This window comes from Brienomyrus brachyistius, unplaced genomic scaffold (genome assembly GCF_023856365.1).
Source record: "Brienomyrus brachyistius isolate T26 unplaced genomic scaffold, BBRACH_0.4 scaffold67, whole genome shotgun sequence".
NCBI lineage: Eukaryota > Metazoa > Chordata > Actinopteri > Osteoglossiformes > Mormyridae > Brienomyrus > Brienomyrus brachyistius.
The window spans coordinates 409,709-434,468 of NW_026042342.1; the positions used below are offsets into that span (position 1 = coordinate 409,709).

The following is a 24,760-nucleotide window of genomic DNA, read 5'->3' on the forward strand; positions in this document are numbered from 1 at the left end:
GGTTGTAATATGAGAGCATTGGCCATTTATACATTTTCTGTTGATCTCTGATCTGTTTAGGCAAAAATCTCATTCCAGATAGTCACAAGCATTAGAGAAGTAATTATTTAAGAGATTGTTATAAAATAATCATTAATGACGCAACTAGAAAACTCAGTTTATTGTGAGTTAGTAACAGCCATTGCGGAGTCACTGAGTGACTAAATATTACATTCCCTCTGACATCGGTACATAATCACATTGGTTTCATCTATTCAAATTAAGAATGCGTATGTAAAAAGGTTCAGTAAAAGACTGAAATGTCACTTTATGTAGTTTTTTCTTTTCTGGGCTGGAAAAGAAAATCTCTACTTCTTGCTGAGGTGAAACCAAGTATGGGTATGAAATGTGGTAAAATTCACAAGACTGTGAGGAAACAAAACTGTCAAACGGTGAGGGTTGGCTCATCACCCGCCTGTGAGACTGACGAATCTTCCTGGGTGTGTTAAGAAGGTCTCCACTTCAAAAACTGGGAGGTGCCGCTAGTCACCATTGCTGCCGGGTGACGTGCTCCATGAAGGAAATGCTAAAGAGGTTTCATGCTGCGTGATGTGACTTTTCTCAAGTCATATGACTCTGCCTTCCTCACCCCACCCTGACCTGGATGGAAGAGGGTAGTGGGTTCACTCTCTGTTGCTTCATGCTTAATCATGTGGTTTCAGTTCATATCGAACCTCCAGATATGTATATGTATTGAGGGGCGCTGTTAAGGGGAAAAAAATTGGAATATAATTGGATTGGTCAGGGTTGGGGGCCCAAAATCTCTAGTGATCCATGTCTGTGTGTCTGTGTGTGTGCGCACTTATCCCAGGAAGCACAGGGCACAAAACAGGGGACGCCCTGGACGGGATGTCAGTCCATCACAGGGCACAGGACAGGGGACACCATGCATGAGATGTCAGTCCATCGCAGGGCAGGGGACACCATGCATGAGATGTCAGTCCATCGCAGGGCAGGGGACACCCTGGACGGGATGTCAGAACATCGCATGTAAAACTACATGCAGTTTCTCAAACCATGTGTTTTCAGACAGCAGGAAAATTTGGGTTATCTGGGGGACTCCTAAGCAACATGTTTGGGCCATTTGCTGGGAGTCACAAGCCAGGTGATTGATGTCACCGCAGAGGGTGACGCATCGGGGACTGGAGTTAGGTCACTGGGTGAGGTAAAAGCCATCTAGTTTACTTAAATGAGCAGCCCAATGAAAGAATGAATGAGGAAGTCCTTGGCGAAGACTGTTTTAACAGCCTTAATTTAATACCTAGGGACATTACCCACACACAATTAACATGAACATTGCTTCAGCGTACGGCTGAGAGGATCCTGAAATATCTCATCAGGTTTTACCAGTCATGGCACCACTGCACGTTAAGCAGCAGAATCCAATGCTGACAAAAAAGGTACGAAGATGAGAAGTAAATCCTTCCATGAAATACAAGTGAAGACAGGATGTAGGCAACAAGATTTTACTTTAGCAAGCACAAGTATGTCAATAGACCTGGACATTTTTATTCACTCCTCTTGGAAATCCTTGGATTAAAAATGAAAGGAATATTGTATTATATGTATATATAAAACTGTGTGTGTGTGTGTATGTATATATATATATACATACATACATACACACACACACACACACACAGTTAGATTCTTATGCCTCCTGGTAAATATATTTGACACTTTGCTGTTAGACTATTTATTTGGTAACACTTTACATTAACTGTACTTTCATGAAACGTTCAGTACACCTTCATAATGTATTCATTAAGCATTCATAAAACATTCATAAACATCATGTATGTATACCTGAACATCTTAACATCCCTTAACAGCTGTAATATACATTAATAACAAACATTACATGATTATACAATTACAATGTTTGTCATTAATGTATATTACAGCTGTTAAGAGATGTTAAGGTGTACTTGCATGCTGCTTATGAATGTTCTATGAATGCATTATGAAGGTGCCCTTAATGAAAAGGGTTACCATTTATTTATAGAAGTCTTATCCTGGTCATCGACTTAAGCTGATCACCCACTGTTTAGGTTTATAGTCAGAAGAAGACAAAGCAATTCTGATAGCAGCCGGTAATAATAAGCAAACTTTTCATATGTAACAAACTGAAGCCTTAAAGATGCTCAGTCAAGCCCCTGTGTCACGCTGCTGTGTGGGGTGGTTTCGCCGCTAGTTGCCTGGAAACAGCAGAATTCACAGACGTACAGAGACTTTGGAATTAGGGTAAACATTGATATTTGTAGGTGCGCTGCTCATCAGGAGTTGAATTGACCTGATATGGACTAATTAATTATTAACGTTGGGTTATCAGGGGCAAGCTTCAGTGGTCAGCGTAACAGTTATCAGCCATGGAAGTATTTTTAGGTATAGATTTCTGCTGAAGACAGATGACGTGACAGACAGAAAGACATTTCGGGAAGCGAAAAGGCCGAATTTGTGCTTCGTGTGCTGTGTAGTAAAACAGTGGAATATAAAACCTTATTGATCACTTGCCGAACTACAAAGACTGAGGAAATCGCAGGACAAAGTGTGCGGCTCAGTAGCTGAGGCATCTGGAGGACTGGGGCGGCCAGGCTGAGTACATCTCCAACAAGAGTAAGGCCTTTAACCATAATGGTGCATTCCATTTGAACTGGGAAGTCAGAATTTCAACTGGGACACCCCCTGAAGTCAGAGTTCCGGAAAGTCAGAATTCAATATGGCTGCAGCCTTCATCAGCAGAAGGATAAGCTGTAGTTATATACTATTTATTAACACTAATGTCTTATTTTTGACTCATTAAATCGGTCATATACTCACAGTACTATCCAGCTTTTATCTATGTGTTGTTATGATATTTATATGTGCAAAATACTGGGTAATGTGTTGTCATCAACTGGCTGTGCTAACAATGAACCTGACTAGAACTGGTACTCATAAATGGTTTTCTGACTTCTTGGTTCTTGGTTAACTCTGGTCTGATGTCATTCCCAGCTCCAACCTCTGACAGCTCCAGGGTTGCTGGACACTAACTGAGCCTAAGCTTTCCTCAGTTGTATGTCACTTTAGTAGACAACATTTATGCTACAATAATATGTCTCTTAAGGGGGCATTGGGCCAACATAAAAAGAGGTTTGGTCGCCGTAGTGTGCATTTTGTGGCTCGAGCAACATTGTATGTACGAGAGCCCCTGTTCTACGATTTGCAGTTATCCTGGTGGTCACATGGTCTCTGGTAGCACTCTAGAATCTACCCTTATATCAGAGGTGGGCAGTCTTATCCATAAAAAGTGTGAATTGGTTGAAGAGTCCTCACACCTGCGTTTTAACAGCTGACCTAAAGGTTACCCCAAAAACCTGCACACACCGGCCCTTTGAGGTGGAGACTAGTCCCTGGTTTTAAAAGCCGTTCTCTGGGTTGCTGCTTTCCTTTAAAACTTAAGGGTGACCAAAATTAAAGCCCGCAATTTGACATGCGGTTAGATATGTGATGTAAGTGAAACAATGGAGCGTTTATCTTTGCTGGGCCGTTTCCATGGACACAGGGAGGCCACACCCCCCATCTGACTGTCAGTCATGGTGCTGGGTTACCAAACATCATGCTCCATACTGTAACCGGGGGGCAGTTGTATGGGGTGACACATCCGATCAAGAGACCATTTCTCGGAAGCCATGACCTCGGAAGACAGGAAATGTGACCTTTATATGGTTTAGTAAATACCCTGTCTATGGAGGAACAGTAGTTGAATAAGTTTAGTACATTTTAGGCCCTGTTGAATGGGTTTAGTACATTGTAGGCCCTGTTGAATGGGTTTAGTACATTTTAGGCCCTGTTGAATGGGTTTAGTACATTTTAGGCCCTGTTGAATGGGTTTAGTACATTTTAGGCCATGCTGAATGGGTTTAGTACATTTTAGGCCCTGTTGAATAGGTTTAGTACATTTTAGGCCCTGTTGAATGGGTTTAGTACATTTTAGGCCCTGTTGAATAGGTTTAGTACATTTTAGGCCCTGCTGAATGGGTTTAGTACATTTTAGGCCCTGCTGAATAGGTTTAGTACATTTTATGTCCTGTTCGGCTGGGATTAGTTTTACTTAGGGTGGTTCGGTATGACGTTTGTAAAGTGATTTGACTGACTGATTTGAATGGGATGAAAAACGTAATTTAGCATGTCCATAAAGCAAATAACAGAATTTCCATTTCTGGGTGAGCTATCCCATTAAAATAGTAAACACAATAAAAAGCAAATCTTTTTTCCTTTCAACCATACAGTAGCTTACAAAACGGTGTACTTAGTAGTGTTGTACTGCTCTACACCTACTATAAACCATGCTGCAGATAAGGCTGTAAGTGTCGGTTGTTAGATGTCTGTGGTTACCCCTTTACAGATACGACCAGTTACCGAGATGACAAGTCAAACTGGACTAATATTAGCGTGTTTGCTGAAATACAGAAGGTAATTCACTCCTGAATTTTTATGCAGACTTGGCAGGTTCAGACTGGATTAAAATGATGGACCACTTTGGTAACTGCTATGATTGCATTACATCCCCATGTAAAACTAATCCTGTCTAAATAAGGCTTTACATACTACATTTACGTTTTCTGCCTATGTATATTGCTTCATAAGCCTGATATATATACCATTATGCAATCTATTAACATTTCTAGTTTGCTGGGAGGTGATGCTTTGAGGTAATTTGTACTGAGAGCATGTGTTGTATGGTCTGTCCCTCAGAGATGAGATCACACAAATGCATTCCGGTGACTTTTTAAAAGAAGTTCAATGATTCAACCAGCACAGTAGTTCTTTATACAAAAGCTAAAACAATAGTCCACCACAATGGAAGTCAAAAAATGTGACCTATAAACATACAGACTCATATGAGGTTACATACCACACAAAAATATGTTGACAGAAAGATCCAGACAGGGTTTCTGATGATTTTTAGGGCACGTCCCTCCCAACCCCCAACTACAAGAATCGAGAAAGAACATTAGGAGGGATGTTACTGGGCGGTGAAGCTGTGCTTACTGGGAGAGACAGGCTTCATGGAGCAGAGAGAGAGGGGGGAACAGGACACATTTGAAAGGCCATGTCCAGCTAACAGTAAGGTGAAGGGGATCAGGTCGGTGACCTTCCACGGGCGAGCGGACGCGGAAACGCAGCGTCCCTGACATATCACCTGCAGGATGCAACCAGAGCTGCCCCCACCCCACCCACAAACGCACCTGCCGCTACAGAAAGCCAGCAGAGAGCCACCCCCGCCTGCATATCGCTATGTCAAGTGTTAGTGAAGCCAGTACTTCACGTTCCAGAAGCATGGTTACAAACATGGTGGGGTTTCTACTTTACCGCATCTATAGGCAGAGGCGGACATTTCAGGTCCAGAAAGTAAAAATCCAAACCAGGATTTTGTTTCAACCAACCAGTTGAGTATAAAGAGTCACAGACACAGAGGACTCAACTGCTTGGTTGAAACAAAATCCTGGTTTGGATTTTTGCTTTCTGGACCTGAAATGTCCACCTTTGTCTATAGCGGAAAGGAAGAGAAGTGTAGGGGCAGGGGGAACCCAACCCATTCTCTCTCCGACGCATCTTTTGCGGACAAAGCAAGCCCATCTATACAGGTGGGACCCCCTCAGGCACACAGCGTCTGCCCGGCCTGAGCTGGACGGGTTAGGGACTTGTCTGGTCGGCCCGGAGCCCGGCTAGGCACGGACACTTCTGCTTCAGCTGTGGTGCACGATGTGGTCGATGCTCTCCTGGATCTCCGTCATCTTCCTCAGCACTTGGTTCACTTTGACCTCATCGAACTCCATACACACGAATTCAGAATCCTGGACGAAAAGATAGAGGGATGGGGGTCACATGTTTACATGCCTTGTGATTATCACCATCATGATGGTATTTATAGCACCATCAGAACGCATGACTCAAAAATAGCCGAATGTTTAATGTAATTAGGAAGCAGGTCACGGCAGCCAGGTGACTTGACGTCTGCATTTGTGATGCTGGAAAGGTGGTGGCCCCCACAGGGCGGGGCCATAGCACAGGACAGCCCCCGTGTGCCAAGTTAATGACCCGCCTCCAGAAAGAACGCAAGCGACCGCGGGCTGAAAAAGCTGGATGGACGAAGTCGGCCAGCAGATTCGTATGTGGGACAGTCGGACTATATTTTACCGTCTACTGACACCGAGCTGGAGATATTAATAGCAAACCGGAGCTTCTGGCACCAGAACCGTTTTCTGTTTTCTGATTTGAAAGAAAAAAAAACAAAAAAGCGTCCCTGCTGAAATTCTTGCAAGGACACTCACCACCATCTCTGGGGCTGTTATAAATAGCCCTTAATATCACTAGTTTGGATGTGACCTTTTCCCCAAGTAGGTCTTGCTCTGCGTTGCTTCCCACAAGCCTTCAGGCGAGGTTGGATGGGGGGGGCAGCATTTGGAGGGAGTCAAGCAGAGGGAAACGTCCAGCGGCTCGAAACCCCCCCCCCAATGGACTACTTAAGCTGCTCCCTCCCGCCTTCCAGTTCGCCTCCAGTGCACGGCATCCCAGCTGGGTGCACACTGCATGCAATCGGCGGTGCCCATGGCAACGTTAATCAGGTCCACTGGGATGGCAGCTTCCTGTGTTTATATCTGCATCACAGCAGTCTTGCTTAGGAAACCATTTTTTATTTTGCCATTTTTACAAGCACAGTAACTGAGGATCTCTCACTTTCACACAGGCACACAAAGACAGGTGAGAGCTGAAGGTCAGAACACAGGGTCGGCTGTTTATCCAACACCCCAGGGGCAGTTTTGAGGTTAATAGCCTTGCTCAAGGGCCCAACAGTGATATGATTACTCTACCAGTAATGGGCACAGATTCCTAACCTGTAGAGCCAACATACCAACATGATATTTCGGCACCAGCCCCAGTGCAGGATGGAACCGAAACTTTCTTGCTGATAATCACCTGTGAATTTCTTTTACTAACTTTTTTTTTTCAGCTCGCCTGAACACGGGCAGCAGCTATTTTGACAGTCGCGACGGTGCCTTGGCAAACAAAAGGGGAGGGAGATTATGGAACGTTCGGGTTCTGCTGGACATGAACCTGAGAAGAAACAGAGCAAAGGAATGTTGTTTCTGGATAGAAGTGCAAGTGCTTTGTACAACTTCATGGAAACAGCAGCGTCTGCGCCTGTCCAAGCTGGCAAAGTCCGGCATGAGCTCCTTCCCAGTGACAGGAAGCGATGTTTGGGCAGAGCACAGAGACAACCACGTAACACATCATCGACATGGTTAGGGGTCAATGTACTCTGGTTGTTACAGCCCGAAACTGTCAGATTCCAATTCAGATCATGGGTGACAACCGCTTGACAGTGACCGCATTCCCCTTTGTCTGTTCTCCACACCATCCATCTGTAACATCACTTTAACTCAGAAAAGCATTCAAAATAAAATGTTCTCTTTATAAATCACACTCTACCTGGAATTGCACGCGCGGATCATATTCCACCATCTACAGGCCCACAACCATAAATGGTCAATGCAAAACACTTCATGAACAGTGATGTGTACTAATTAAGCCCGATAAACATTTACTTATCATGGCAACCAACTGGAAGTTTAAGAAAAACTTTCCTAAAGCATAAGTCGAGGTGCTTGTGGCTGAGGTAGAGATTAGGAAAACCGTTCCGTTTGGTGGTCTAAGCAATGTGCAAGTGGAAGCACGTTGCAGATCCTGTTATTGCTGTGAGCGCAGTAAACAGGACTGTACACGAGATTAAAAAATTCATTACACAGCATTACGCACCCATGTAACCACTGTATTTATATGTATCAGACTGTTTGCTTCACAGCCTCAAATGATCATGATACTAGTGATGTTTGTCGCTAGCATGTTCACATTTCAACAGCTGATGAAATGACGCAAGTTTAGTTTGATTTAAGATTTGAGTCAGCTTATATATTTTACTACTGACCTTATGTAAGCAAGTCCTTATGTAATAATTATGGCTCACTATCACAAACAATACCGCTATGATAAAGCAGACGTATACGTCATGGGTGCTATGAAGTGAAGTCTACAATCTGGGTCACCAATTGTCTCTAGAACGTTCGTACACATGGATCGGAGTCTCCATACAGATACGCACATTCTGCCATCAAGTTTGTTTCTATAGATCGTAACGTTTGCGTGGGAAGCGGCGTACGCCTCTTTCAGGGCCCATTTTGTGAATACACAAAAAAAAACAAAAAAAATGAACTCTGGTGTCCTGAGGCCCCAGGCCACAGGTGTCTAACTGAAAGCCTGCTTGGGCAAACAGCTTCTTTCCTACAAGACTCCGTAACAGTCACTCCAGTCTAGGCCCCCCGGTGACCGAGTTCGGTTCCGCTTCATCTTTGTAACTATAGCCAGACGAAAATTCTGAAAGGGTGTCAGCGTGGTCTCAGCGTCTTCACAGTATCGGAATTGACAGCTTCTTCCTCTGGAAATCCCACTGTTCATTGTGAGACCCCAAGCCACATCCCCGCCCGCAATGAGTCACTCCTCACACGGCACATTAACGTCTTCAAATTCGTAAGTCACACCTCTCGGACACCCCTGACAACATAACTGATTTGAATAGTTTCATTTTAAGCACGAGTTAAACATTTACATCTCGTCCAAAGCGACGTACATGCTACCGTACAGCACGTGGAACCGGAGAGGCCAGCTGTACGCAGACAATGCGTGTTGACTTATGGGGTCGATGTTGCAACCTGAGGAGAGGGACATTGTACTCGCTAATAAGAAGGGACAACAGCAGCAAACGACAGAGAAACAGCACAAGGGGCTGCCGGGTCTGCGGTGAAGCAAAACAGCAGAACTGCTTCATTATTTTGGGACAATCGTTTAAATAAGGGAGGGAGGTGATTAACTCTGCATAAGATGATCGTTCCGTAACTCGACCCTATGAGCTATAAATAAGGGAAAGACCTTCCCTGTAGCCGGTGCTGCATTCTAACACCGCTGTCGAAAAGCGGCACTTTGCTTCGTAATGACCTCCTGCGGGGGAGGGATTTTCTCCAAAATGGACTTTGGAAGTCTCACCGGGGGGGTGGGGGGGTTTGCCAGAATGCCTAGATCCACGCTGACTGTAGAAAAGGGTACAGATCAGCAACTCCGAAACAAACGCCGGTCTACAGGGTCCAGAACACCTGAAAAATTCATCATGGGCACGGGGAGGTGCGGGAGTGTGTGACAGGTGATGAGAGGTTGGCCCATTTATTCATTTACATGACGATTTGAATACAGGGCGGCGGCAATTCGCTGACGGTGGCCGTATCTCCTGACACCTGTCGCCTGGTCATGGCTTGTGCCAGCCCACCGTCGCTTTTTTTTTTGCCAACCTCTGCTACATCAGACGATGATACCTACACAGAAAACAAATGGGGGTGGGGGTGTGGGCTTCGTTTGGCTGGGGCTTTAGAAGAAAGACTCTTTGGCTCGCACGCCTTTAACCTTCAGAGTGACCTTTAGAGCAATGCATAATGCAGACGGCAGCTCTTTCTAAGTCTGCGCTGATGCCACCTGCATTGTTTACAGCAAGTCATACCATTTACATATTTATGCATTTTTACGCACCAGTTCTGAAGTTTAGGGTTCAGCTTCACTCGTTTCCATTAGCACATTAAAAGTGTCAGAACTGACTTCGAAGTAGGTACCTCCGGGATGGAGACGAGCGGGGAAATTTCACTGGGCAGTCTCCTAATATTAATTTCTTCTCTAAAGAAAATCTCCTGTCTTATTTAGTCAGGCAGCAACACAATCTGGTTCCCTCCCCTGGCTTGTGATGAAGGGGAATCCCGTACAGGTGGATGGCAGGGAGAGGCAGTGCCCTCTGAGTCCCCCAGGGACTGCTGGCGTGCCAGAGCCCAGCCCAGCCCCCCCCCCCCGGTCCGTGGGGAGAGAGACTAAGCCACGGGCACCGGTCGCCCGCAGCCTGGCGTCCCCTCCCCTCTCATTCGGGCTGCCGGAGGACAGCTTTCCGCCGGGTGTCCGGCAAAGATAGGGATGACACTGGATATCTCCGGTGCCCTTCACATGCACGGTGAAGCCGCAATGCACTGCCTGCGGACAGAGCCCCACTCTGCGCTCACTGCTTAGCGTGGATTTCCCTGACCTACTTAGAGGCAGGAGAATGTAAACTACTGACAAACACGCGAACCCCCACAACCGGTGAATTACCTTTCAAACAGAATGAACTATTTACACGATATTTACACATCTATTGAGAATCTGTACATTTTTTAATAATGAGCTGAGATAGTCTGCTGTAGAGCACTTTATCCGTGATTTACAAATTCAAATTTAAAAAAGCGTACGTTCTGGCTTAGGTTTCTGGAAAAACTCAGATCACTCATCAGAAATTGCGTACGGAGAGACGCTTCATCGCTGACTCTGACGCACGAGGTCAGCCGAGTACAGAAGCCGCCCGTGTTCTGGCTAGCAGAGATCCACGCTTCTCATCCCCACCTTGTTTAGTAGTGCTACACACCTCTTTCTGCCAAGAGAGTTCCACATCCCTCTCACATCACAGATCTCACCGCACATTCACTCTCTCCGACTATCCTTCCACTTACAGAAAACATCTCCATGCCGGACTGCTGCAGAGTCCAGCCAAGAAGGTATGACTCCTTACTAATGTCCCCTCATTCACAGTCTTGGAGCCAGGTGATCAAGCATTTTACTGCACTTTGTACTTAGCGTAACGGAGCATATGACAAATGAAACGAACTGATTGGTTCAGAGACTCACACAGGCACAGGGTAATACACATAGACCGCTCACCCTGCAGAGGCAGATCTGCATCTGCACGGAAACATGCGCGTTCCATGCTGCCCTGTCTGGGCCTCTCACATTCATAAACGTTACTTCACTTACATTCCTTCCATGAGCAGCTAGCGGCATCTCATTTCTGCTAAGGAATGAACTAAAAAATGATCGAAATCTCCAAGAGTAGGAGCAGCAAGTCTCAAAGTCGGGGACTAGTAACACTGAATTGCCCTCTGGACAGTAATTAACCAAATATTTCCTTATCTTATCAGTCAAGAAATATGCAGTAAGTGATTTAGCTTTGAATAGTTGCTGTGTGTTAGCCGGGTGAGTTCAGCCTCTCTCTGGGGTATGGGACGGATTCCCCTGTCCCCAAGACAACACAAGAATCCTTGGGGTCTCCAGGCACATGAAAATGAACGCAATTATAGTTAAAAGTGCTCCCAAGTGCAACTGCTCAAATGATGCAGAGTTATAGGATGAATAACGTAAATAAAAAGCAGGACTTTCCAAATACCTGGTAGCCCTTTGGGCAGGAAGTCTTCACAGTTTGGATACCTGAAAAGAATTTTCCTTAGCCCAAATAAAAACCAGACTATTTGTTAATATATGTAATTTTGAGAAAACAAAAAATATTTAACAAGCACAAACTTCAACAGTCAAACAAATATACCTTTAGACCAATCAATGCACAGAAATTTCAATACGATCATAAAAGACCGAGTAATGGTGATAATGATACCGTGTGGTACCAGTCTGGCAGATAGATTCTGAGCTCTCGGCTGAGATTGCTAAAGGAGCCGGGTTGCTCATTGTTGAGGATGCAGCTTCAACGTCGGCATGCCGTCCAGCTCGTCAACCTCGTTTTCTCTGCTCTTTGCTTTTATGTGCAATCAAACCAATGTTTGTTGCAAAACAGGCACAGCACTATAACATTAACATTACACAGCAACGGAATTGCTTCACGTTAGGATTACATGACAAATACAATAATGATAATATATAACCAGGCTGTGCGATACGACCAAAATCTCATATCAAGATACAGGTAATTTCATATCCCATTAACGATACATATCACAATATAGCTCATTATATGTAAATTCAATTAATAAGTACAGGTACCCGTCAACTTACATCCTATGAAGTAACGTCCGATCGCGTTTTCGTCCAAGGTCCATATTAAATAATACACACTAATCGAGAGACGCCTGAAAGAGGAAGTAGTAGGATGCCATTGGGTGTATTGTTTTTTTAATACAAAGTGTTGTGATTTTATATTTAACATTATTTGCTACAGAGTACTGTGTGTATATTACAGTTCTGTACTTAGCATCTTGCCTCTCCTCTTTTTCAAGTTACGCCCAAATTGACTTCCGTCCAGAGGTCCCAGTCCCATTTGTGGATTCGATTTGATGGATACCTGAAGTTCACATAAAATAACCACATGGAAAGGCCTATTTCTTTATACATTTTGAATTACTCAGCAAACTCATCTTTGATTATTTTCTCCTTTTATTTAGAACCTTTGTACAAAGACCAGCCGGCACTGTGAAATGTATGGTGTACGCATGTGCAAACCTAAGGCAGGTGCTGCAGTTCGGGCAGTGATGCTGCCTTTATGCAGATTTCCAGGATGCAACCGTGCCATGTAGAAGAATGCAAAGCATCATCCAAATGACTTAAAATATTGCCATAGTGTGATTTACGAGATAAAAAATATCGTCATCTCACAGCTGAAAATTTCACACCAAAATATTTCATCCACATTTTCTTTCACAATTTTTGTACTCAGCCAAAAATGAAGAAATGAAACCTCGAGACTAGGGTTGAACGACGCATAGTCATATCAGATTACAATGTAAAATTTCCACAAGTAGTATTGTGATATTTATAAAACAAAAAAGGAAATGAAATGACCCAAAATAAACTATAGCCAAAAAGAACTTATGTATGAATGTGTGTAATACCATGCAGTCCTACTCCAGACTTTCACTCACTTTCTTTTGCTTCAGTGTCACACTCACTCCTATGCCGACAACATTCAAATATACATTTCAGTTACGCGTAACGATAGCTCATCTATTGTCACTATCTAATAGCTTTAATGAAGTTATGGATGAGTAGAATCTGTGTAGAATACAGACGTTCTGTTGTTTGGAATGCAAGTCCGCAGATAAGTCCATCTATAATCTCCGCATTTCTCTCTCAACTCCTCAGCCCGTAACTTAAGCATCACCTTAGATACAAGCCTCTCATTCAAATTGCGTACGGATTCCTGCAGTTACGTAACATTTCCAAACCACAACATGGTTCCTTACTATTAAAGAGAGAGACTATTACATGCTTTTGTATACAGTAGGTTAGACTATTGTAATGCTCCATTATCTGAGAGCACGAACTGCATAATAAACACCTTGCAGCGTATTCAAAATGCAGCGGCTCGAATTGTCACCAGAAGCAGGAAGTAATCCCAGTTCTTAGTTCCCTACACTGGCTTTCTGTTAGGTTACAAGTTCTGCTACTCACATATAAGGCACTTAATGGGGTAGCATCTTGCTGCCTAACAGAAGTACGTTGAGTTTACAAGCCACATCATCCACTCAGACCACAGAACAGAGGTTTCCTGGTCATTCCACATATAAATAAAGTAACAACTTGCGGTAAAGCCAACTGCTACAGGGCTCCTATCTTGTGGATCAGTTTGCCAGCTCATGTTCAGGATGCTGAATCGGTCGCAGTCTTTGAAGTTTAGCTTACCTGCAACTTAACAAATACACTAACTATGGCTGCTGGTGTGGTTGTATATGCCGTTTTTATCTACTGTGCTCGTCCATGATTGTGCCTATGAATGTTCTGACCGCTCATGCTCTCTGCCTTCTGTCCCACATGTCCATCTGAGCTGGAGTCCTGGTTCAGTCCCACTGACATTGTTTGACTTACGAACTGTAACATTGTGAGTACAGCCCTCAATCTACACAAGGCCGGCATGGACAACTGGCTTAGTGATGGACTTTGACCACCGTTCACACCTTGCTTTTAGCAAGCAAGCCCACTTTTTCTTTTTCATTAATGTTAGCATGTCCGCATGTCCAGGGACGGTTGGGTAGCCAGCTGACCTTGGACCCTAGTAAGTTTTTTCTCCCCCTTTCTGGGGGGTTTTTGCTTCCTCTCATTGTCATCTAGCTCTCTTTAATTTTTTTCTGTCTTCCCTTTTCAGTGTTTTGAATTATTCTGTATAAATGATGCAGGAATGTATCACAACACACCCCATGAAAAGCCCCTTGGGGCGACTCTGTTCTGAAAGGCTCTAAACAAAAAAAAATTGAAATGGGAAAAAGCTAGACAATTAACAATATTCTCATAAATGACAGCAGGCAGCTCACAACCACTGCGCTTTCAATCTGTATGCATTACATTCAGGTATATCTGTTTTCTCCTTATATCGTTTGCTTTTATATAACATTATTTTGTGTCACCGTATGCAGTGTACTGATCATGACTTGTGTGATAATAAAGCCATTCTTGTTTGCTTCAACATGCTCAGAGTACTCTACTTCAATGACTGACAATGCACCAAGATGGCGGCAAGAGGGCAATCGAGCAATAAACAAACCCTCTTAGGCTTTAAGTGTACACTTCGTAGTGAACAAACTATCAAGATCAACAACTCGTTCATTCGATAATCAAAGTTTTTCCTCCAAACAACAAGTCAAAAGAGCAGAAAAGGCAAAAAAAGGAGAAAATATAATTTCACTTTTGTGATAATTTCTGATAGCTGTCGGGCAGGGTGCTCTTACATTTTGGTAGCCCAATGGGAAAGCCCGATTGTCCCAGGACGTCTGAAAAAATTTAAAAACCATTTTAGTAGGCAAATGTTTGATCACAACGCCACAGCTGAAAATGACCTTGTGATGCATGCTACCAAACAGCCTTTTTATTCCACAGCTTATACTGGAAAATAGCGTGATAATGAAGCTGCTAAGCGTTACCGCTAAGCGTTACCGCAAACAACAAAGGGAGTTTTAGATTGGACCTGGATGATCATCGAGGTGGAATTTAATTCGATGACGTATTCTCATTACTGTGACCTTAGGGTACAAGAACACAGACGTCTATTTGATCCTGGCAGATCATGTGCTTTACATGCAACATGACATCATGTCAATCTTGTCACTCAAAGCAGAAAACTCATGCTCCCAACCTTCCAGTGAATCATCTCTGGCCTTAAACAAACAAGTTATTCTTCTAACCAAACATCTTAATCTTCCTTCAAAGGCTGTGTGACCTGAAACAGAACCAAGTATAACTCTGGTCTCTCATTAGTTTGTTTTTCTGGTTAAAAATCTAGTTATGTCTATATATCTGTGAGAGGGTCACAGATAATAACGTTATTACCAATCTGGGAAACCTGCTCTGAGCTCTGTGGAGATCACAGGCTGGTGGCTATAAGCCTCCAGGCAAGGAGGGGCTCTGCGGAAAATGTTGGAACTGCTCGGTAAATGTACGATAGTCAGCTAAGCAGCCAAATGTAAACATGGGCATACAGAAAGACACACACAGCTCTGAAGATGCGTAAACACAGACAGCTAACCCAGGACAACTGTAGCAGGGATCCTAAATGGGCCTGCTACTGTGGCTACAAGAAGCTTCAGACACCAGAGAAATTCATGTGGCCATTTACTGACGTCGTCTCTGGCTCCACTCCAGAATCTCCCGAACGCACTGACGTGGGGTGGGGTCTAGTGCCCAGGATGGCAGTAGCATGGGATTCACGTCGTTCTCAGGCCCATCAAACCTTGCGGCAACCTTCAGCGCAGACGAGGACATGGTCATACTTAATGATATCACTCCCATTAGGACAGAATTGCCTCACCAAAGCATGAATGCGATTACTCACAATTGTTTTGTATTTTTTGACCTTGAGCAGACCTAAACCATGCCAGGGAAAATGAGTCCCACATGATAAGGGAGGTGGCAGAACGGAGTACACAGGCCTGTAGGCTTCATTCAGCATTTGCTGGCTGGCGACACAGTGCAGGGTGACTAATGTGGCCATGTGACTGCCTCCCCCAACTTGAGCTCAGCTGACCACTGAGTTCTACTGGCCACAATTTTGCTGATATAAAGCGCATTTTTAGGCCACAGTACCCCTCTATAAGCGGACTGAACTCGATGAGGCTGCCTGCTCATTCTTCAGATGGACATTTATAGTCAGTTCAGAACTGCCGGCGGGCTTCCCCTCAAACACGCTTTCGTCCACAGCGGCCCCCACCTGACGCTCTCTCACCCACAACCTCAGCTAGCTGAACACGCTTCCTCCCTGAAGTAACCGTCAATCACTCCTCCCTCAAAGTCAGAGAGGTCTATTCTTCTCACCATGCTATCCAGGCTATTAGGTAAGTAGGACGCCTTTTTCGGGATATTATCCGCATAATTAACTGCAGAAGCACACCTGTGCAGATACACCCATTCTAATTCATTTTGTATCCTTCATTTACTCCAGCGTTTCCTTTTCTTGGTAACTCTGGAAATTGCATCACTACAATCATCCACTGATATTTGCCTGTGTATTCAAATTCTTCCATTTTAAAAACATACCACAGAAACCTGAATTAGTACAGTACATTAGTAATATGCAAACCCCGAACCACAAGTAACCTTACGAAGTCCTCTTTCTTCATATAAATGGTATCATCAGGAACTGAGAAAGACCCACAACCACTGCATTCGTTCACTTATTTGAATACATATATCGCTGCCTTGAACCGTGACATTTCAGAGAAATGATGCACGTTATACAACATAAGCAATGTTTCGGAAAATGGCCCAATTCAGTCTTAACGTGAAGCCCCTACTACGCTTTCAGGATACCTGACTTGGTTACAGTGCTGCGGGTTGGTAGGTGTTGACATAAACACAGGTAGCTTATCAACACAAAGGCATCAGACCTTCGATACCGTGTCTCCGCGCCCCCTTTCCCAGCATGCTCCCTGCCAACCGCTCAAAACGGTGACATGCTTGCGTCCCACACCTGCAGCAACAGGCTATGTTTGTGTGTAGGTGGTAGCGCCGATCAGCAAGTTCTACGCGTGACACTATCAGAGGTGGAGATTTCCGGTCCAAAGAGTACAAATCCAGTCCAGGATTTTGTTTCAACCAACCAGTTGAGTATAAACAGTCAAGTCACAGAGTACTTTCAACTGATTGGTTGAAACAAAATCCTGGAATGGATTTGTACTCTCTGGACCTGAAATCTCCACCTCGGGATATTATTAACGTTGCCGCAGAGCTAACTGGGGGGGGGGAATCCTTCTGTGATATATTTCGCAATCATCTGACCCACGAACTTCTACAGATTCTCAACAAACCCAATTTGTAGCCGAGTCATCAAATGTTGATGGCGGCCTGGAACCCCCAACTTTCAGGGGCAACCTTGCTGGCGTGGCATTTTATAAACGGCAACAGTACGTAACAGAATACCCCGCAGCATGCCCGTGTGTTGGCTAATTTAATGAAATGAGGTTACGGTGAGGTGAGGTGAGATGGGCCACACTGATAGCCACCCGCACAAACACAAAAAGTTTAGCGGCAGATTCACAAAGTGCAACTGTTTGCCGTTAAGTCTGACACTGAACAGGAAGTGGACGTGGATGAGAATCATGGGAAATGAGGAGGACAGGAGCGGTGAAGGATTAGCATATAAATGCTGAGAGGCACCCGTCTCGATTCCCTTTTTTAGTAATCTGACATCAAACAGATGATAACTGAGACACACAGAAGGATGTTTAAACGAGACTGAAGTAAAACGCAGGAAAAACACAAACCAGGCCTGAAAAAAAGCAGACAGGCAGGACAGGCGCCAATTTCTCAAACATTTCATACGCACCACCAGCTGGACAATCACCCAACACCCTCCCAGAGTCCAAACTAGTACATGAATACATTCATCCATCTTCAACATGGTTTACCCAGCACAGGGGTCTGGGAGACCCAAAGCCTCCTTCAAGAAGCCAGATACATCCCCTCCAGCATTAAGCCAACGGCCATTGCATGAAGCTGAAGATCATCATCTGACATCTACCACTGCTGTCCTGAGGTTCTTTAATGCTAAAGCATTCTTAATTTAAATACGATGCACATGCATGGGACACCGGGATCCTGGGAGGGAGGGGGGGTGGCGGGAACTATTTCATGCTTCTGCATACCTGAAAATGGAAACGGACCTTAATCATGCAACAGCGTTGAGATGAACTGAGAACCACAGCAACCTAACCGTGGCCTCTCTGCGTGCAGCGTGCAGGCACACTAGTCACGAAGAGTCACTAGGCTTGGTTAAGAAACTAGAATATTTCCTAATAACTGACAGACGCGCATGTCTGTGCACTTTACAGACTAGCCAGCAACCATCAACTGTTAATAATTTCGATAATGATTATTTTAACATTTACAGGACACTAAATATAAACACCTATACTAAAAACGGTAACACCATGCCAAAGCACATAGATCCTCCAGATCGCAGTTTTCTATCAGTGTCTCATAGCTCTCACTGTTTTGCCCCTCGGTCTGATCCACATCAATGGAGCGTTTCGTTCACAGGACGGCAGCACTTACCAGAAAATTAAACGCCACAATAATTTTATGTGTATGAGGGTGGTGCCTCAACTAGCCCCCAAAGAAAAACAGGAAATATACAGTCCCTGCCACAGCAAGGGAAGACTCGATTAACTCAAACAGCTTCAGATATTTATAGATTTATAGATGTATAAACGAATGACATTTGCATGGTTAAATGTCGTCTGCTTTCAGCCTCCGCATTGCTAACGTATAAACGGAAGACAGAAGAGGTCAGCATTTCAGGAAGAGGCCAGCATTTCCATCTCTGAGGGAGTGCAAGTCCAAAACAGCCGCCGATGCATCACGTTCCTGATAAGAGCGGGAACTCATTGTGAAGTTATAAACAGGAATCACGGCCTGAAAGCTCAGAGGGCTGACGGTGGGCGTAGGAGGCCGAGTACGGACGATGCCTCCCCGTTTAGGGCAGAGCCGTACCACCCAACAACAGACAACAATGCTTACTCTTCTCAATCCACACTTCACCAAACATGAAGCCCACCCAGTCTCGAGATCCCCCAACAGCTTAATCACTGCTCACACGAAATTGACTACCCTCCGAGCCTCCCCTCCCCTGCCACTTTCACCTCACTGTCATTCTCAGCTCAAACCATCAAGCTACAGTATCTGCTCTATGGTGTTTGGTCCACCCTGACCCAAGCAGACTGTGTGGTTAAACTCAAGCGTATTTTTTCCACCCACAGGAAATGACTTCCTTCTCATTTCCTGGCGGTTTACACTGGAACAGTGCAAGAGCCCACATTTAGCTTTAGATCTTGCAAGCTTAATTTCACATGCACTCGTCTGCCCAGTCGAACTGGTGCATTAAGCATGTCCCAGCATGTAATATTCGTTCCTAGGATAGCAGAGAGACTAGGAGAATCTTAACTTTGTGAAGTTTACACGCGCAGAAGCCGTCGGGCTACTGCTGCCGCCTACAAAGGAACAGGATCCTGAGACGGCCCAGATCTGGGCCGAGTCGCTGCAGATGATGTGTGACACGCAAGCCTTTAGGAGAGAGAGGGGCTCAGCCACTGAGGAAGGAGGAGCCGGTTCATGGCCGTGAGTGTTCACACGGCATGTCATACGCACGCCGCGGCTAGGAGTCACAGCGACAAGCTCTGCGAGAGAGGGCTACCCGACACATACAAAGGGTTGTATTTCAAAGATAAAAAGGCTGTGAATAAAATTCAAAGCAATGAACTATTACACGTGTTATAGGGTAGTCAAGACAATATTGTAGTGCAATAGCTAATCTGACACCTATGTCAATGTCATGCAGTTACAAACGCCATTACATTTACATTACAATCATTTATTAGCTATTTTATTTATTTCCCAAAGCAACAATTGGCAGTTAAGAGAGGAAGAGGAGAGGAAATCACCCTGAAGAATTTGGGATTTGAAACAGCGACTCTCTGATCTGACACACAGCACTCAAACCTGCTGAGCCACATGTCGCCCCGTACTGAACACCAGAAGGGGGGGGGGGAGGTCAGGATTTACAGCTTACGTGAGGAGCCACCTTAGTCACAAGATCTCGGCGTGCCTATCCCCGGAGCGCCGAGTAGAGTGGAACGGGAAGGCGAGGCACGCAACGGCAGAGCCGGCACGGAGGAGAGGAAAATTAAAAGTGAGGGAGAGACAGAGGGGAAGAGTTTCTCTCATCAAAGCACCAAAGGGATTTTCTAGGCTAGGCGCAGGACAGGCCACAATAGAGAGCACAATATCTATTGTCAGCTATAGTGAAACTTTAATGACATGAGGTTAAATCTACCATCCATTTCACAATAAACAGGGGTGGGGGGGGTGTGTGAGAGAACAACAGTCTAGACAGAAGATGATCACAGAATGTATCTTCTGTGTCACCTTGCAGGGAACACCACATCAAAAATGCAGAACAGTTCTTGCAAAGACTTTTCAAAGGACAATGGGGGAGGGGGGGTGTCCTTTAATATGCCTACGCTTTAAATTAAACAACCACCCATCTTTCATCCAGGCAGTGGCATCTTCATCTCCTTTTAAAAGTTGCTTTCTGGGGCTTTCTTGCAAGGAAACCAGTTTTGAGAAATAATTCAACGAGGACGAGTGGGACTGGGTGCCGCACACCAAGCGCACAGGCGCCACAAGGGAAATGCAACGAGGCGTCTCCCATGTCTTCCTCGCATGCAGTCGGCAGCACAGCAGCAGGACAGAGTCCAGAATGAAGACAAGCATAAGCCACAGGCAAATCAAACAAGCTGCGTGCTTATCCTCTACTGAAGCTCCGCCTCCATCAGGGGTCCTTCGCTGGCCAATCACAGCATACATGAGTGCTTCCATTAAAGCTGAGTGGCAGCTGTACAAATATGACTAAGGCAACAACCCTCACCCATTTTATTTTTTTTTACTGCCTGAAAACATACTGTACACCAGCCTCCAGATTGTAGACACTGTTCAGCAGTGTGATTAATCTCTGGTATTTGTGTCACTTAGCAACACCATGTGTACAGATAACTAGCAACAAACAATTAAGTGTGAATTAAACAGATTAATCAATGAATCATTCATTTAACTTGATAATGGTTTTCAGGAAGCCATGCTGCACACAGAATGGAAAACATGCCACCTAGTGGCACATGTTTGCATTTAACAGATACCGATTAAAATACCCACTTGTAGCCAGTTATTGATCATGCCATACCCAACAACTAGTTGAGCAGCGTGAACTGATACTAGAAGTTCTTAATGTCCAATGCTTAGGGCCCTTCGATACAGGACAGGCACAACACATCACCATTATTTAGCAAACGATTTATCCAAAGTGGCGTACAACTGGCAGAGCAAGATCAGACAGTCCAGGAAGAAATTCAGATTAAGGGCATTGCTCAAAAGTCCAACAACCAAATTAACCTTAACCTACCAAATCATACCAAAGTACAAGTAAAACCTACAATACCACTAATATATAGTAAAAGCAGGAGTGATATGAGAAATACACAGCCTCTATAAAGCAGAAATGATGACTGTACAGTGTAGTTTCACTTACCGAAATCAAGAGTGTCATGCGTTGCTTAACGATAGGGACATGTTCTGAGAAATGTGTCGTCAGGTGATTTAACCATTGTAAGAACAGCAAAGTGTGTTTCACAAAGCTAGATGGGAATGCCTATGCTAAATGACGATAAAAAGTACATTATATTAAATACATAAACCAGTATCACTTATATCAAGTATTACGTACACAATAGCATGTGCTATATTTTTATATAATCGGCAGCGCGGCAGGTTTGCTCACAGCAGCATTACAGCAAATGTGAGTAATGCATTACGCTATGAAGCTATGACAATTATAGCGTATGTTTCAGCACTATTATAAGCATAGGAGACCACCCCATGCGGTTCATCACTGACCAAAACATCGTTAGGCATCGCATGACTGTTTGTCTATAACTGGCTTACAGATAAATGCTAAATGCTATTATTTTCACGCCTCCTTTTTTTCATAAAACGAAAACCTTCAGATGTTTTTTTCTTTTTTTGTTACCCAAAACGGTTGTTAATGCAAGTCTTCCGTAAAAAGTGCAAATGGCGTAAAGCGAACTTTCGTAAAGCGGGTGTTGCCTGTACAGGGTAAGACTTCAATACCTCACCATACAACTACATCACATGCGCTTAAGACTGGGGTAAGCAGCAGTGGGCCGCGTACCATCAGTTACCATCTGGTTTAACACATTGGGAACCCAAAGAACCACTAGGATGGGGTTAAACCAGGATGGGGTAATCCCACATGCTGCACTCTTATTGCAGGTGAGGTCCTGTGCTTATGAGAAGTTGGAGAGGCAAAGATGCGCAGTCAGGACAGTCACACGACAACTACAACCAGAAGGCCTGCACCAGCAAAACATCCATGACATCAGGAAAGACAAGTTAGCCAGTGTGCATTCACCGACGGGAAAGATGCTGGCTGACAGTCTCCTGCTATAGGAGAATAGCTCCTTTCCAAAAATGGTGTGTGTGCCAGAGGTGGGCAGACTGCAAATGCCAACCAGGGCTTTTCATCTCACAATAAAAAAATACTTTTTTGCTTGTTCTAATGTACAGACTACATTCAAGGAAAGAATTTTTTACCTGCTAGGTAAAGACACGAGTCAACATTTATGTAGTGCTTTACGAGACACCCAGAGCGTTTTATAGAACAACTAGTGAGAAACTTCAATAACCACCAATGTGTAGCCCCCAGAAGGATGATGTGATGGCAGCCATTCTGCACCAGTACTCTCACCACACAGTAGCAAAGGTGGTGAAGGGGCAGGAAAGAATTCACTGATTAGATATAGGGGATGATTAGGAGGCCAGATCTGAAAAGGGCACAGTGGGTAGTTCTGGCCAGGACACTGGGGTACCACCCCTAGGCTTTTGAATGATACCCAGGGATCTCTTATGACCTCACAGAGTCAGAACCTCTGTTTTATGTCTCCTCTGAAGGAGGGCACCATTTTTACAGAACAATGTCCCCATCACTACACATTGGGATCTACACAGACCATAGGATGGGGTAATACTTCTAATTTTGATCCGTTTGATCGATCTTTTACGACTGAATGTTCATCATGCGTGAAAAGCATATATGATGGCAGACCAGTCTTAACCATACCTCCCCAGTCCTGCCAAGCTCGAGCTCCACCAAGGCGACAGGGCTGCTGACAGGCTGCCCTCTGCTAGCGGAGGTCTGCAGGTCCACTCTCCAGCTCATGCCCCGAAGAGTGGGCTCCCAGCGACTCTGCCCCAGGAGGCTCTCCCTTATCCGGCTCCGCTGGTTCTTCCAAAATCTGGACAGGGCGGTTGCCTGCTCTGAACTTACTGCCCCGCCACCCTGCTTCCTAGTCTGGGCTGTCAAGAAGGCCTCCAGTTGGGTTTGATCCATATCAGCTGTGGCAATGGACTGAAGCAAAGGGAAACAGCAGCATAGAAACAGCACTATGAGGAACAAACCAGGCAACAGCTACTCCTCTTTGTGCACATTGCAATTACCAAAAAAAATAGTACTTCCAGATGTTTTATTTAACAATATGCTTATTTATAAATAGGACCTAGTTATCATCAGGCGTCTACCAACTTTCATTATTACTAATGTATCGTTGCAGCGTATGTAAGACGTAAGAAGTACATGGTTACTCGTACTTCTATTAAAACACGGGTAACTATACATCTACTTATGTTAAACATTTAGAGCAATTGGGAGTGAAAAGACAAGTTGTACTGGCGTCGTGGGAGGGTCTGGCTGACTGACCTTTAAATTGACGGAAATGCAATAAGCTGTATCGAGACAGCTACCCACTCTCTTAGGAAATCTGGCCAATGGATCACGAAACACGACATTTAAAATATCTCTGATAAATTAAACATGGCATTTCGTGCTTTAAGGCACTTTAAAAAGGAAGGAAGGAAATTACCCCGAAACGGCCGTACTTAAGATTGTTTCGTAAAATAAAGTTATCGTCAATTTAAACCACAGCTGACAGACAAATGTTACGATAAATAAAGCACCATCACAAAGTGCAAGCTTTAAGACAACAGAAATTACCGATGAACATCCTGTAATTAGTTCTGCAGCTTCCCGGGACCCAATTCGCTACTTTGAACAACTTAGATTAGTTTAAACGACCAGGCAAAGATGTTGATTTTGACATTGTTGACCATTATGAATATTAGCCATGAACACTGCCACTGAAAGCAGGCTCTTCAGCTACCTTTAAGAGACCCTTCATCTTCTCATGCAAAGCATGAAACTCTTCTTGTGACAGATCTGAATAAAGCTCATTCTTTAGCAGTTCTTCTGTAATTTCCAGATTATTATAATATGCCTTTTGAGCTATTCCGTTTAGTAAACCGCTGAGTGACTTCAGGCTGTCGACATCCGCCATCCTGTCTTGCGCGAGCTTCGGCCTCCGGTCACGTTACTCGGATCACGTGACCACTCCATCACGGAAGACGGTTTTTCATTCTACAACTGGGCTCCGCCGCCACCTTGTGTCAAACTTGTGTAGTTGGTCCCAGAATGGCCTTCCATCTGTGTTTCCAGGTCTCCCATTGGCGTGTTCTCTTTAGACAATCTGAGAAGTCTTTCATACTTCTCATCCCAGGAAACACAGGAGACGAGACAACGTTTACAATTGCACACAGTGGACAATTTTATAAGATTTACCGTATGAATTTCCATTTTGGGGGGTGGGGTGGGCTACACTAACCAGAGGAAAACACAGGGAGACCACGCAGCCTCTACACACAAACTCCTATATCATACTACCTTTTT

General features: G+C 44.5%; 1 protein-coding gene and 1 long non-coding RNA gene across 3 annotated transcripts; one reads left to right on the plus strand and one right to left on the minus strand.

The window, feature by feature from the left end:
- Positions 1–1,943: 1,943 nt before the first annotated feature.
- LOC125725456 (uncharacterized) lies at positions 1,944–7,514 on the plus strand. Its single transcript, XR_007387492.1, has 2 exons — positions 1,944–4,494; positions 7,037–7,514. It is a non-coding gene; the product is annotated as an uncharacterized LOC125725456 (long non-coding RNA).
- On the minus strand, positions 4,798–24,404 carry commd1 (copper metabolism (Murr1) domain containing 1). Of its 2 annotated transcripts, none has more exons than XM_049002383.1 (3): positions 24,198–24,404; positions 23,102–23,389; positions 4,798–5,879 (listed from the first exon to the last, which is right to left on the minus strand). In XM_049002383.1, exons 1-3 carry the CDS (start codon positions 24,369–24,371, stop codon positions 5,772–5,774), a joined length of 570 nt encoding a protein of 189 aa, XP_048858340.1. In that variant the 5' UTR covers positions 24,372–24,404; the 3' UTR covers positions 4,798–5,771. The 2 variants fall into 2 exon arrangements, with proteins under 2 accessions (XP_048858340.1, XP_048858341.1); XM_049002384.1 differs by lacking the exon at positions 24,198–24,404 and adding an exon at positions 24,032–24,186.
- Positions 24,405–24,760: the final 356 nt, after the last annotated feature.

Bases quoted from the DNA above. Each gene is read 5' to 3' on its own strand.
- commd1 (XM_049002383.1), bottom strand. From the start codon at position 24,371: ATGGCGGATGTCGACAGCCTGAAGTCACTCAGCGGTTTACTAAACGGA. The intron at 23,390-24,197 runs GTAGCTGAAGAG...CCTTTGCTTCAG, and splicing joins AGATGAAGGGTCTCTTAAAG to TCCATTGCCACAGCTGATAT. The intron at 5,880-23,101 runs GTATGGTTAAGA...CTTTTCGTCCAG, and splicing joins AGCTTGGCAGGACTGGGGAG to GATTCTGAATTCGTGTGTAT.